The 14,355-nt window shown below is 49.2% G+C and overlaps 1 protein-coding gene across 8 annotated transcripts in view; it reads left to right on the top strand.

Annotated features, from left to right (window-relative positions):
* The window catches only part of KIF9 (kinesin family member 9), a 51,110-nt gene that overhangs the window by 14,224 nt on the left and 22,531 nt on the right, over nucleotides 1–14,355 (top strand). For 7 of the 8 annotated variants that reach the window (XM_055134894.1, XM_055134891.1, XM_004614507.2 and 4 more), the window contains 6 exons: nucleotides 2,106–2,330; nucleotides 4,469–4,552; nucleotides 4,639–4,731; nucleotides 6,199–6,346; nucleotides 8,031–8,095; nucleotides 13,708–13,785. In XM_055134894.1, coding sequence (XP_054990869.1) covers nucleotides 2,106–2,330; nucleotides 4,469–4,552; nucleotides 4,639–4,731; nucleotides 6,199–6,346; nucleotides 8,031–8,095; nucleotides 13,708–13,785 — 693 coding nt within the window. The remainder of the gene's footprint in view (nucleotides 1–2,105; nucleotides 2,331–4,468; nucleotides 4,553–4,638; nucleotides 4,732–6,198; nucleotides 6,347–8,030; nucleotides 8,096–13,707; nucleotides 13,786–14,355) is intronic. The other variant, XM_055134895.1, reaches the window with a different exon arrangement.

Here is a 14,355-nt window from a genome sequence, read left to right as displayed (position 1 = left end):
TCATCTCCATTCATCGCTGTTGGTTTCTTACTCCAAAACCAAAATAAGTTAAAGTAAATTTAAAATTTTCAGTTAAAAAAGTAGATTGATTTATTTCAGTTGCTCCAAAGATACTTAAAAGTTTACCTGAAGGGGCCAGAGAAATAGTACAGTGGGGAGGGCATTTGCCTTGCATGTTACCTCGCTGGGTTTGAGGTAACCTGGCACCCCATGTAGTCCCCCAAGAACTGCCAGGAGTGATCCCTGACCTCAGAGACAGGAATAAACCCCAAACACTGCCAGGTGTGCCTCTCCCTCACAAAAAAATTTACCTGGAGCTAAAGAGAGAGCTGAGCGGACTGAGTGTGTGCTTTGTATGCTAGAAATCTGGGACCTAGCCCCAGTTCCAAATAGTCCTCTGAGCACTGCCAGGTGTTGCCCAAGAGCCAAAATAAATAAGCTTACCAATAATTGAATTTAGTACCAGATTTTATACAGAAACTAATTAAAACTTATTAACACTTAAAATCCAGTTCCTCATTTGCCTGAGCCACATTTAAGTGCTTAGCAGTCACCTGTGGATAGTAGACATGTCAGTGCAGATCTAGACCAGAATCCTCACACTTACTTGGCCTATCACCTCCTGCCCAGAAAAAAAAAAAAATCATACCTCCCTGGAAATCTACCTTTTTAAAGGGACTGATTGCATGAAATTACTTACCGTTCCCCCTTGGGTTGTTCCAGCTTCCTGCTTCAGGACAAACTGAGCTAGACTGTTAAAGCTAAGTGCTACCTCAAGGATCATCCAGCCCATCTATGTAACAGATAAGAACATTACAAAATAGGCTGAGAAGATAGCATGAAGGGCTGTAGAGCTGAAGCAAGGTCCCAGATTCATTCCCCAGCACCATAGGACCTGCCAGCCAGTGACAGCAGTGTGGCACTAGCACTGTCAAGGCTCGGCAGCACAAACACAAGTAGGTCAGATACCACTGTGAGTGGCCTCCGCAGCCTGATGACCACTGTTTGAGAGCGTCCTTCCCCCCAGTCAAAAGCAAGAAAAGGAAATTATGGAGGGGAAACTGTTCTAAAACTACCCGCTTCTAACTCAGAAGACTGAGTTCTGATTTGATTTCTGCCCTTAGTAGCTACTTAGTCTGAGTGACTACAGACATAATTTTATTGCATAAAACTTTTGTATTGACCCTGTTATGCTGTAATCTTATGAAATCCCATAAAATGAAATAATTGGTTTGAAAGAAATTTTATTAGGGTGAGACCCCTAAGAGACCCCTCCAGCGTCCTTTTCATTCACCATGCCTCTGCATCTTGGGACTGTTTAAGAATAGCTGATCCAGGGGGCTGGAGCAATAGCACAGCGGGTAGGGCGCTTGCCTTGCACGCGGCCGACCCAGGCTGACCCAGGCTGACCCAGGTTCGAATCCCAGCATCCCATATGGTCCCCTGAGCACCGCCAGGGGTAATTCCTGAGTGTAGAACCAGGAGTAACCCCTGTGCATGGCTGGGTGTGACCCAAAAAGCAAAAAAAAAAAAAAAAAAAAAAAAGAATAGCTGATCCAAGACCAGAGCCATAGCAGAGTGAGTGAAGTGCTTGCCTTGCACGCAGCCAACACCAGGTTCAGTCCCTGTCATCTCATGTGGTTCCCCGAGCTCTGGCAGAGCCAGGAGAAAGCCCTGAGCACTGCTGAGAGTACCCCCCACACACACACATACACATACACACAGCTGATCTGTAAGCCTAGCATCAGAAAACTACAAGTTGCTCATGATTATTTTTTGTGGGTTTTGGTTTTTGGTTTTGATTCACACCTGGTGGTGCTCAGGGCTTACTCCCGGCTCTGTACTCAAGGATCATTCAGACAACATGGGGTGCCAGGGATTGAACTAGGTCATCCATGTGCAAGGCAATTGCCTTTCCCTCTGTATTATCATTCTGTCTACATACCATAAATAATAATTGTACCATGAACAAAATAATCATTGATGACTTCATCACACCTGCCAGAATGTACATCTTGCTATCTCTTTCTGAGGCCAGAGCCCCTCGAACACTAGCTGATCAGTGGCATTTTGCTCTCTGTGAAAGTTATTTATCTTCCATCCAGGTTTTTCGGATGATCGAAGAACGCCCCACACATGCCATCACTGTGCGTGTTTCCTACCTGGAAATCTATAATGAGAGCCTGTTTGATCTCTTGTCCACTCTGCCCTATGTTGGACCCTCAGTCACACCAATGACCATTGTTGAAAACCCACAAGGGGTCTTCATTAAGGGCTTGTCCGTGCACCTCACGAGTCAGGAAGAGGATGCATTCAGTCTTCTTTTTGAGGTGAGATGATTGAGTCTGTGTTCCTTTCTGCCTTCCTTTCCTTATTCCTAGTTCCTCTGTCTGTCCCATCCTTCTTCTCCATCCTTCTTATTTATTCATTTTTTATTTGCTTTGACAACCAGAATAAAAATTACTGTATGGTCATGTAGCAACTTCAGATAGTACTGAAAGAGTTATAGAAATAAGGGGTTGGGGTGTGAATCAAGCAGCAGAATACATGCCTCACATGCACATTGCCTCAGTTTGACCTCCAGACTGCATGACCCCCTACCCTCCCCACTCACAGCACCACCAAGAATGGCCCTGCTGGGACTGCAGTGATAGCAGAGCGGGTAGGGTGTTTGCCTTGCACAAAGCTGACCCAGGTTTGATTCCCAGCATCCCATTTGGTCCCCCATGCACTGCCAGGAATAATTCCTGAGTGCATGAGCCAGGAATAACCCCTGTGAATCGCCGGGTGTGACCCAAGAAGAAAAAAAAAAAGAATGGCCCTGCCTTCACCTCAGCACCACCAGGAGTGACCCCCATCTCCCCCTCACACACACACTCAACTCACAGCAAGAAAGAAAATTGGAATAAAAATTCTTTTTTTGCAACAAAAGTGTATTTTTTAAGTTTCTATTTTTTGTGCATTTTTTTCTTATATGTTTGAAATTACATCTCTCCCCCCCGCCCACTTATCATTAAATCTAGGCATTAATATATTAGAAGAGAGCTTATGAATCTATTTTTTAAAATCTCCAATGTATCTTATTCTTTTAAAAGTCATACAGGGGCCAAGGCAATAGCACAGCAGGTAGGGTGTTTGCCTTGCACACGGCCAACCCAGGTTCGATTCCCAGCATCCCATATGGTCCCCCGAGCACTGCCAGGAGTAATTCCTGAGTGCAGAGCCAGGAGTAACCCCTGAGCATAGCTGGGTGTGACCCAAAAAGGAAAAGATAAATAAATAAGTAAAAATCATGCAGATTAGACCAGAGTGATAGTACAAAGATTAAGGCGTCTGCCTTGCATGCAGCTGAACTGATTTGATCCTTGGCACCACATGGTCCTCCAAGCATGTGAGGGAGTGACCTCCAGTACAGAGCCAGAAGGAGCCCCAAAGCACCAAAACATCACTGGGTGTGGGCCCTTCAACACACACACAAAAATATCATGGATATTGAATTTTTTTTTCAGTTATTGGGTCACACCAAAAACTTAGGAATTTGGGGTTGGAGTGATAGCACAGCGGATAGGGCGTTTGCCTTGCACGCAGCCAACCCAGGTTTGAATCCCAGCATCCCATATGGTCCTCTGAGCACCGCCAGGGGTGATTCCTGAGTGCATGAGCCAGGAGTGAACCCTGTGCATCGCTGCGTGTGAACCAAAAAGAAAATAAAAAACCTTAGGAATTATTCCTAATAGTGTCAGGGCATCATATGGGGTGTTGGGGATCAAACCCAAGTCATGTGTGTGCAAAGCAAGTTCCTTACCCACTTTTCTATGGCCCCTCATCAGTAATTTTAAGATTCTTTTTGTTTGGTTGTTTGGTTTTGTTGCTTTTTAAATGGTGTTTGGGCCATGCCTAGGACGCTTATTCCCTCCTCCCACAGGTCTTGGGGGCCATGCAGTGCCAGGGATTGGACCCAGACCTCCAGCTTGCAAAGCATATGCAACTAGTACTTCAATCCATCTCCTGGCCCAGGATTCTTTTTCTTTTTTTCTCTTCTTTTTGAGTCATACCCGGAAATGCTCAGAGGTTACTCCTGGCTCTGCAATCAGAATTATTCTCCTGCTGGTGCTCAAGGGACCATGCTGGATGCCAGTGATCCAACCCAGGTTGGCTGCATGCAAGGCAAACGCCCTACCTGCTGTGCTATCATCTCTCTGGCCCCAGGATTCTTATTTTTTTTATGTCACCCTACGCTTCAGAAAGTTATGCCTACTCACATCCCTTTGTAGTAGGTTGAAAGTATGAGCCTGAACTCCAGTTATTTTTTCTTTCTGCTAGATCATAAAGGAGGTTTGCCCAGAAGCCTGGCTGATTTGCAGTGCTGTGAGCTCACTTGTGTAACTGATGGTATACTTGAAATATCACCCAAAGTCTTGCTATTTAAGTTTTCAAAATGTTATCTACATTTTTCCCACTTCTCCAGGGAGAGACCAACAGGATTATCGCCTCCCATACAATGAACAAAAACTCTTCCAGGTCACACTGCATCTTTACCATCTATGTGGAGGTAATTGCAAGCTTTTTGAACTAGGGGCCTTCGTCCTTAGGATCGTCTCCCTGTGACAGTCGGATCTCTGTTTGGATGTTTCACAGGCCCATTCACGGACCTTATCGGATGAAAAGTACATCACCTCCAAAATTAACTTGGTGGACCTGGCAGGCTCAGAGAGGCTGGGAAAGTCTGGGGTAAGTGAGGGGAGCAGAAGGTTCCTTCTCGATCATAGATGCAGCTCGACAGTAGAGCAGTTACCTTGCGTGTGTGAGGCCTGGGAATTGATCCTTGGCACTGGGAAAAATAAGTAAATAAGTAAAAGAAATTTAAAAAAGGAAAGTGCCTTCTCAAACAGTCAATCATCACCCTTGTTTCAGGCATAGATTTCCCCTGGGCTGGAGTGATAGTATAGTACAGTGGGTAGGGCACTTGCCTTGCACTCGGTCGACCCAGGTTAGATCCCCAACATCAAATATGGTCCCCTGAGTACTGCCAAGGTAATTCCTAAGTGCAGATCCAGGAGTAACCCCTGAGTATAGCTAGCTGTGACCCCCAAAAAGACAAAGACTCAGGCATAGTTCCCTGTGCCTTTGTCCACAAACTCATCCCTCACTGGGAGTTGATGAGTGGAGTCATGAGGCAGCTGCAGAGGGGCAGGGAGCTGGGCCCTGAAGGCAGGATAGATGCTGCATAGAGAAAGCCTCATCCTCAACAGTATTCTGTGAATATAAAATGGGGTGATGGCTGCTATACTCTTAGCAAGGTGCCTGGTGCTCAGAAAGTGCACCATAAATGTTCCATGCTAGTGGTGGCACTTTTCCTGCAAGTCTGAATATTCACATGAGTATTTACATGAACAGTTCATTTCAAATAAATTTTCATGAGTACATACATATATTTATTTATAAGAATACTCATATGAGCATTCCTATTTGAGTGTTTATTTATTTATTTATTTATTTATTTATTTATTTTTTGCTTTTTGGGTCACACCCAGCGATGCTCAGGGGTTACTCCTGGCTTTGCACTCAGGAATTGCTCCTGGCAGTGCTTGGGGGACCATATGGGAAGCCGGGGATTGAACCCGGGTCGGCCGCGTGCAAGGCAAATGCCCTACCTGCTGTGCTATCGCTGCAGCCCCAGAGTGTTTATCTTTGTATGAATACTTTTCCCTATGTGTTTGGTACAATTTTCCTATGTGTATTCATTTTCCTGTGAATATACTACACACACACACACACATACACATGCCCGTGCACACATATTTCTTTTTGGTCCACACCTGGCAATTCTCAGGTGTTACACCTGGCCCTGCACTCAGGAACCACTCCTGGTAGTGTATGGGGGACCATATGGGATGGGGGGGATTGAACCTGGTCGGTCATATGCAAAGAAAGCACCCTACCCATTGTGCTGTCAGTCTGACCCTTCCTATGAGTGAGTCTTAAGTGAGTGTTCTTATGAGCATTTGCATTAAATATGCATATTCACTTGAATTTTTGCCTAAGCATTCCTGGGACTCTTCATGTCCCTACTCGGAGACCAAGATGGAGTAAAGTTGAAGAGTCTAGTTCTTAGAAGGAGTTCCCCAGCGCACTGTAGCATTCTGAGTGGAGCCGCCTCTCCCCTTGCCCAAAGTGAAACTGACCTTTGGTTTGCAGTCTGAGGGCCGCGTCCAGAAGGAAGCCACCTACATCAACAAGTCCCTGTCATTCCTGGAGCAGGCCATCATTGCCCTCGGGGATCAGAGGCGGGACCACATCCCCTTCCGGCAGTGCAAGCTCACCCACGCCCTGAAGGACTCATTAGGTGAGGGTGTGGCTGTGTGGCTGGTGCTCAGGGAGGAGGGACAAGCTCAGCTGCCCCTGGTGAGAATGCAGGTACTCCCTCCTGCTGGCCTGGGCTGCCCAAGCCTGTTCACAGCTGAAAGGCTGAACCCGACATAGCGCCCTCCTCTTTCACAATGAGCTGGACTGTTCGCTTCTCAGAGCCTTTGCTTCATCCTTTGTCTTCAGGCCTTCAGGAGGTAAAAGGCTGGAGTATGTGCCATGGATATTTGAGACCTTGAGTTTGATCCCCAGCGCTGCGTTCCACTCCCCAGTACAGTCAAGTATTGTCTTTGTGGCCCCTGAGCACTGCCAGTTGTATCCCTGATGACTCCCAGGGCCTGAGCCCCTGACCATCACTCAAATGCTGCCAGGCCAGGTTTCTCCAGGAATGGCCCCAGAACTATAGCTGGGAAGGCAAAAAATAAAAATAAAAAAGATTTTAGAGCCTCTGGGTAAGAGGAGGCTTTCTCCCATGTCTTTTCTCCCCAACAAAGGAACAGGGGGTATGGTTTTTTGTCATGTGTTCTTTGGCTTTCAAGTTGGGCCTGATGAGGTTGTCACTGAGTCTGACCATAGGTGGAGTTCCACTGTGAGCAAGACTCTGGCCCACATCTCCCCTCGGCCAGCTGCCCCGCCTTGCTGCCTCCCTCTTCTCCTGTTCCCCAGGCTCCTCTCAGGGACATCTCTCTCTTTTGCCTTTGTCTTCTTTCCTCCCAGCCTCATCCAGACCTGGGAATGTCAGCTTTGACTCTGTCCTATTCAGCTCAGGCTTCTATAACAAAATACCCCAGGCTGGGTGGCTGTAACAACAGACATTCTTTTCTCACCATTGTGGAGGTTTGAAGTGCTAGACTAAGGTTGGTGGGGACAATTTTGGGAAAGAGTTCTCTTGCTGGGCTCCCAGTGACTGTCTTTTCATTGCATTATCACATGGAAGAGAGAACTCTTTCTCTCTCTATCTTTTTTCAGCTTTTACTGTTTTGTTTTGTTTTGGGTCCTACTCAGCAATACTTGGGGCATACCTTTGGCTCATTGCTTGAGGAGCGTTTGGGACACCATGTGATGCCTGCTTTGAACCAGGGCCTCTGGTATGCAAAGCTTGTGTTCAGTCCTTTGAGCCATCTCTTTTTTTTTTTTTTTTTAAGTTTATTGCATCACTGTGAGATAGTTACAAGCTTTCATGTTTGGGTTACAATCACAAAATGATCAAACACCCATTCCTCCACCAGTGCACACTCCCCACAACCAATATCCCCAGTATACCCCCCCTTTCCCACCCTCCCCCTAGCTCCCTGGCAGATAATATTCCCCATACTCTGTCCTTTTGGGCATTATGGCTTGCAACACAGACACTGAGAGGTCATCATGTTTGGTCCATTATCTACTTTCAGCATGCATCTCCCATCTTGAGAGCCATCTCTTAAGTTTCTTCTTTCCTTTCTTCTTAAGGGCTAACTAATCCCATCCAGGGGAGTCCATCCTCATGACATCATTCAAAGCTAATAATCCCTACCTCCAAGTAGCATTCCACTGGAGTTTAGGACTCATGAATCTGATGGCATAGCATGCATACTTAACCCATAGCAAACCCTACCAGCATCAAAGGAATCTCTTGGCAGAAACTCACCAGGCTCAGGGTTACTTCTGTGTTGTGCTTCCTGCAGGGGGAAATTGCAATATGGTCCTGGTGACAAACATCTATGGAGAAGCTGCCCAGTTGGAGGAGACGGTATGTCAAGACTGTCAACAAGACCAAGTTGGTGTCCCCCGTAGTGGGCCAGGATTTTAGTACGACTAGTCCTGGGTTGGCAAACCTGGCACATAAGCCATATAGATTGTCAAGAGTGGAAGGGTCTGAGAAAATAAATGTTGGGGGTGTAAGGGGGCAGCCAGAATGCAACTAAATAAATACCAAGTCCTGGGAGTCAGAGCTGTATTAAGGAAGAGGCAGGGCAGGAGGCAGGCATGGTGTGGGGAGGAAGAGAGGAAACTGAGAACCTGTGGGGACAGCATCCCTGACTCACTGGAGGCTGCTCTGGTGAACGTGGGATTGAGAAGACAGTGGATTTTCTGCTTTATAATCAGCCGCGTTCAAAAACCTTCAAAGCATCCATGGTTTCCAGGCTGTGGTAATAGGTCAGAATGAGCAGAGGGATGTTATACATGTACATGGACAAGGCTTGGGTCGAGGTGGGTAGTGGGGGGTGGGGAGGGTGAGAATGGTGGAAATGAGTCATATGTGGCCTTGACCCTCAGAGTTCTCAAAGATGGCACTCAGTAATCTGAGGGGCCCAGATGGAGCACTCCATCTGGGAAAGGAGAAACATTTCCCGAAGCTGGGGTGAAGACGGTGGACACATGTGAAAAACTAAGGCATGCTGAAGGGCGTGTGCACTCTCAGGCTCTCCAGGCAGCTCTGTCTCACTGCCTGAGTTCAGTGCTCTGGAACCACTGTGTGTGGCTTTTGGTCAAGGGCAGGCGACAGAAGGAAGAAGGCCAAACTGGTTGCTTGATCAGTTTATTTCATTCTTGCCCTCTGCTTCTCTCCCGGCTCTGGATCCCTCTCTGGATCTGTGGATCTGGCCCCCAACCCACTCTTACAGCCTAGTTAAATCCCCCCAGCATGAGGGGTTTGGTGTGTACACATAGGTGTGGTCACAATCAATAGAAGTAAAGTTCTTTTCCCTCAGGGGATGCTTCTCCTAGGACTGATTCTCTTTCAGCAGGAGGATCCACCCAAGGGCGGAGTCCCTGAGTGTGTTTCTCCTCTCCTCATCCAGCAAACATATAAGCATTCATAATATTAATCATTTTGTATGGACACAATAAGAAATGCATTAAAGCTTATAGAATTGCTCTCCTGGGGCCATCTCGGTCTCAGACTACAGTGCTCAGGCCAGATCAGTCTTTCCTATCCCTAGCAGGGTCCTAGTCTCGTCATTACTTTTGGATCATGACAGCATTTGTCTATGATCAAGCTCTTAACTTATAGTTAAGAATTAGGCACTTTGGCCAGGCCCATCTTGATGCCAGGGTAGCACATAACTCACCGCTTGCCCTGGATCCGTCCTGTCCCTCGTCGGGACCCTGCTTTTGGGGTGCTAGGAACTGAGGGCAACTGAGGCTTAAGTGGAGAAAGCAGATGCCCAGAATGAATAATATTTGAAGCCAATTAAGTCCCAAGTTACAAAAGCATAATATTGTCTTCTTGTGTCTATACAAAAAGGACATTGCTTTAAAGTAAATTATTCAAAAGGCATAAGGAGAGGAGAAAGGTAATATTAACTTATAATATAAGTTCAGTATCCTAGGAAGGTCTGACCTTACAAATTAGCAGAGTCAGATTAGGGGGAGAAGCTGATTAATTATTTTTGGGGAAGAGAGCGTAGAGAAGTGATTACAGCTAAACAAAGGGATGGGAGAGATTCGGGAACACCTTGATGGGTGAGACTGTGGTAAGCCTCAACTCCGGGAAAAACCGGGACAAGCTCCTCGTGGCAAGGGGGGAGAGGACAAAGTAATATCATCTTACAGACATGGAGCTGGCTGGGACAAAAAGAATGAAATGGGGGGATGGAGATGTCCCCAGCAGTCAGAGTGGTAGGCCTGGAGGTAGCCCGTGGCAGGAACTCTGGTTGCTGCAGGAGAGAGGAAGAAGGAATGGCTGGCACTGGGTGACAGTGGGAGAGTAGCGTTGTGCCAGCCAGGTCGAGACCTTGACTATTCCAGAGGGGTCTGGAGCTGTCACTTGTGCAGGGAGGACTATGGCCAGAGTTGTGAGTCAGAAAGATGAACACAGTAGCAGAGTCAGGTGATCTGAAAAAAACCCGAAAGTTGGGGGGGTTCGAGGGGGGGTGGAGGGCTGGAGAGATAGTGCAACAGATAAGGCAGTTGCCTTACATGTGGTCAACCCAGGTTCAATCCCCAGCACCACATATGGTTCCCTGAGCACTGCCACTGAGCACCACCAGGTGTGGCCCCAAAACTGGGGAAATAAACAACACAGGCGACCGAGGAGGGCAGACGCTTGAGAACCAGAGGCCAGAATAGGGTCCTGTTTTAGGGCAAGGTGAGCTCACATGGGAGGGACCAGGTGAGCCCACACGGAAGAGCCCAGACTGGGGCTCCCTCCCTCCACCCAGATCACGGGCTGGGAAAGGTCTCCTCTCCGAAGGTATGTAGTCTTCATGATTTCTGACCAGAGCAAGCTTCCAACTTCTTTTTGCTTTTTGGGTCACACCTGGCGATGCTCAGGGGTTACTTCTGGCTCTGCACCCAGGAATCACTCCTGGCGGTGCTCAGGGGACCATATGGGATGCTGGGAATCCAACCCGGTTTGGCCGCGTGCAAGGCAAATGCCCTACCCGCTGTGCTATCGCTCCAGCCCCAAGCTTCCAACTTCTGAAGAAGCTCTCAGGTGGAACCAGTCATTTCCAGGAACCCATGGCACTGCGGGCCGGAGGCTCCTGCAGGGCCTCCTGCCTCGAACACTCGGAACGGTCCCAGCTTCCAGAGGGAGCGCTCTGGCTGCATGCCCAGGGCCCTAGGCAGGGGGGAGGCCAGGGAGAGGAGCGCCAGCTGACGTTCAGACAGCATTCCCAGAGGAAGGCTGCAGGAAAATATTGGTCTCAGAGCATAACAAGGCATGAGTGAACCCCAAGAGGAACCATATGAAATTGGGTCTCTTGGCTGCCTTGTTAAGAACGATGTCCTCTAAGACCAGGGAAGCTCCGTCCCTTCTGATCCCTGCCACCAAGAGAATCACTGAGCAGGAAGCAATCCTGCTGGGACCTGCTATCTCCAGGGGTCTCTGCTCCATACTGCTTGGGGTCTCCACCCAGGCCTGCGCCCGCAGAGCCCAGAGTTGCTACTGGAGTGGTCTAGTGGGACCAGAGCATACTGGGAGCGTGGAAGCTAATGATGCTCATCTCCAAATGGTTTAAAACTTGTAAGCTGTGCCTGCCTTGCCCAGCGCTGCCCTGGGGCAGCCCCACCTGTGTGCGTGGGAGTTGCCACATAGAGGAGTCTGAGCCCCACCTGCGGCTCTTTCTAGAGCAGACGCGGCTGCTTTCATGCCATGGAAAAGCTACCCCCAGCTGGAGTGAAAGAGCCTCTTTCAAAGGGTGGCAGAAGGCATGCGATGTGTGTCGCTACATCTCCCAGTGGCCCTGCAGGCAATGCTCCCTGACTTTACAGAGAAGTTCTGAGGCCTGTCCAAGCCTGCATGGGTGGTCAGTGGCTCTTAGTCACCAGAACAGAAGCCTAAGGAAGGGCCCTGTTTGTCCCTCCCCTGCAAGTCTCCTTCCCTGTTTCAGTGCTCCCAGTGAGTGAGGTATGGGCCCTGCCTTTCAACCCCCACACCCCACTGTCACATGGGTGCAGCAGAATATGTTGGCACTACTCAGGTGTCTGCCTCATGGCCCTCGAGCTATTCTTTCCCTGGCTAACTGTTCCTTCAGAGGAATTCAGACAAGACCCCAGATGTCACTGCATGGACTCAGGAGACCCTGTCCACGCTGGAGCCCGTCTCTGTGTGGTGACTCATCTCTCCTTGTGGACGCCTTTAACCTAGTTTCAAATATCTCTACTCATAAGGAACTGACTGATGAACTCATACTGATGCTGATGTAGAGGTCAAGAATGCATGTCTGTGTGTGAATGACAAACACACTCTCACAGTCTTTCTCTGTCCCACATTCTCTCTCTTCCCCACCAGGAGACTCTCCTGAGTTTGATTTGTGCCTTTGCCACAAAGTAGCCAAGGTTCCCCACTGGACTCTAGCTGCTTCCTCATTCATTTCCTGTGTACCCACCTCTGGCTGGCACTGTGATCTCAGGCATTCACAGCCCATCTCTTGCTTTTTGCTTTTTGGGTCACACCCAGCAATTTTCAGGGGTTACTCCTGGCTCTGCACTTAGGAATTATTCCTATTGATGCTTGGGGAAGCATATAGGATGCTGGAGATCAAACCCAGGTTGGTTGCATGCCAGGAGATCCCCCTGCCTACTGTATTATTGCTGTGGACCCCACAGCTTTTCTCTGTTCCACTACCAGCATCCACTGGCTCTCCTCTTGTGGCACCTCTGATTATTTATCATTTACTTAGTGTACCTCAGTCCCCACTAGGCGTTTTCCTGCCACTCACCTTTCTTCCCACTGGGGGCATGATTCCCACCATTGGAATACCCATTCTCTCCCTGGGTCCAGACAGACCACTGCTGCAGCTGTGCCCGTGCCCTCCCTCTCTCTCCACACAGGCCATCTTTTCTTTCGGCAGATATGAGCGTAGCCCAGGAACCGGAATGACCGGGCTGGATTCCTGCACTACCTCTGATCTGTTCTCTGTGGCCTTGGGTGTGTTTCTTCACCTCTTTGTGTCCACGTCCTCATCTCCAGTGAGGCTGACCACATGAATACCTCTTAATGGCTTGTGATGGCATTAATAACGTATAAGTACTTGCTGTAGGGCTTAGAGCAGAGCTTAACCTGTAGCAAGGACTGTGGAAGGCAGGGTCGGGCACTAGTCTATCTAGCCACTATCTCACCCAGCAAGCCGAGGCCCTTCCACTGATGGGCAGTCCAGTCCCAGCTGGTCCACACACACGCAAGGTGGGGCAGGAGAGCCATCAGCACGGCTGAGCAGGGCTGAGAGAGCAGGGGCTCAGCACCCCATCCTGTCCTGATCTAGCCTCAAGGCTGAGTGGTAGTGGGTTCCTGATTCTGAAGGCAGCTGATTCTGAGGGCTAGACCAGTAGCGGCCCGTGCTTGGAGGGAACAGTGAAGCCTTATTGGCCTAAATCCTGTGTAGGTTCTTCATACACAATAGGGAGGGCACCTGTGGCCTCAGTCTGCCCAACTGAGGCCGCAGGCAGGGTCCAGCTCAGAGAAGAAGCTGGACTTTGAAGGGAAAGTGGAAGATGGGTTTGGGGATGGGTTTAGGAGGAGAGGAAAGGGCCCTTGAGGCAGGGAGGTTGATTGACCAAAGACCTAGAGGTAGAGCCTGGCAATACGCAGCTCCACTCTCGGAGCTCAGGGCATCACATGGGGTGCTGAGGATTGAACCCACGTCAGCTTTGTGCAGGGTGAGTGCTGTATCCACCGTACTATCTTTCTGGCCCCAAAGTTGGTGAGGTTTGAATGAAGAAATGGGCCAGGGGATAGGCAGGCTGCGATCTGCTCTGTCAGCTCCCTGCTGCTCTCACCCCACAGCCTCACTGCTAAACGCCCGTAATGGGTGTCCCTGGGGGCTGCTGCACTGTCAGAGACTCTGAGAAGCCTGTTCTTTGGGGGTCTTCCTCGTGTAGAGAGCGGCCTGATGTCTGGCTGGTCTGTTTTTTCAGCTGTCTTCACTACGCTTCGCCAGCAGAATGAAGTTAGTCACCACTGAGCCGGCCATCAACGAGAAGTATAATGCTGAGGTACTTGTGGGCAGGGTGTGTGTGTATGTGTGTGTGGTGTGTGTGTGTGTATGTGTGTGCGCGCGCGCGAGCGCGCTGGGTCACACTCATCAGGTTTCTCTTCCTGCCTCAATCAAAGGTCTTTTCCACTCTGAATCAGGCCAGAGTCTTCAGTCTGGTGAATCCTTTGGGGCCACACAAAGGTGAGGTGAAAGGGCTGGGTCAGGCCACCACCCTGCTCGTGCATGGGCTTAGGGCCTCTGAGTACCCTGAACATCTACGTGAGAGCCCCTCAGAGCTTACTGTTCCAGAACTGATCCCTGTGCAGCTCCTTCCTCTCTGAATTCAGGTGATGTGTCACCACCCACCGCCCCAGCAGGCTGAATGATCCCTCCCAGAGGGCAGAGCTGCCTAGTCAGAGGGAATGCTCAGGGAAGTGGATATTAAAGCTTTGGCTACCGACAGCCAACTGCTGAGGCCAGTCTGCTTTCTCTGCTGTCAGACCAGAGCTGGATTCGCGTGTTTTCCCACCACGTTGCCATGTCCCGAGTCATTTTCCTGTTTCTGCGCCCAATAGAATATCTTCATGTC

Source organism: Sorex araneus, chromosome 4, assembly GCF_027595985.1.
Source record: "Sorex araneus isolate mSorAra2 chromosome 4, mSorAra2.pri, whole genome shotgun sequence".
Lineage (NCBI taxonomy): Eukaryota > Metazoa > Chordata > Mammalia > Eulipotyphla > Soricidae > Sorex > Sorex araneus.
This window is presented reverse-complemented; position numbering and strand designations above follow the sequence as displayed.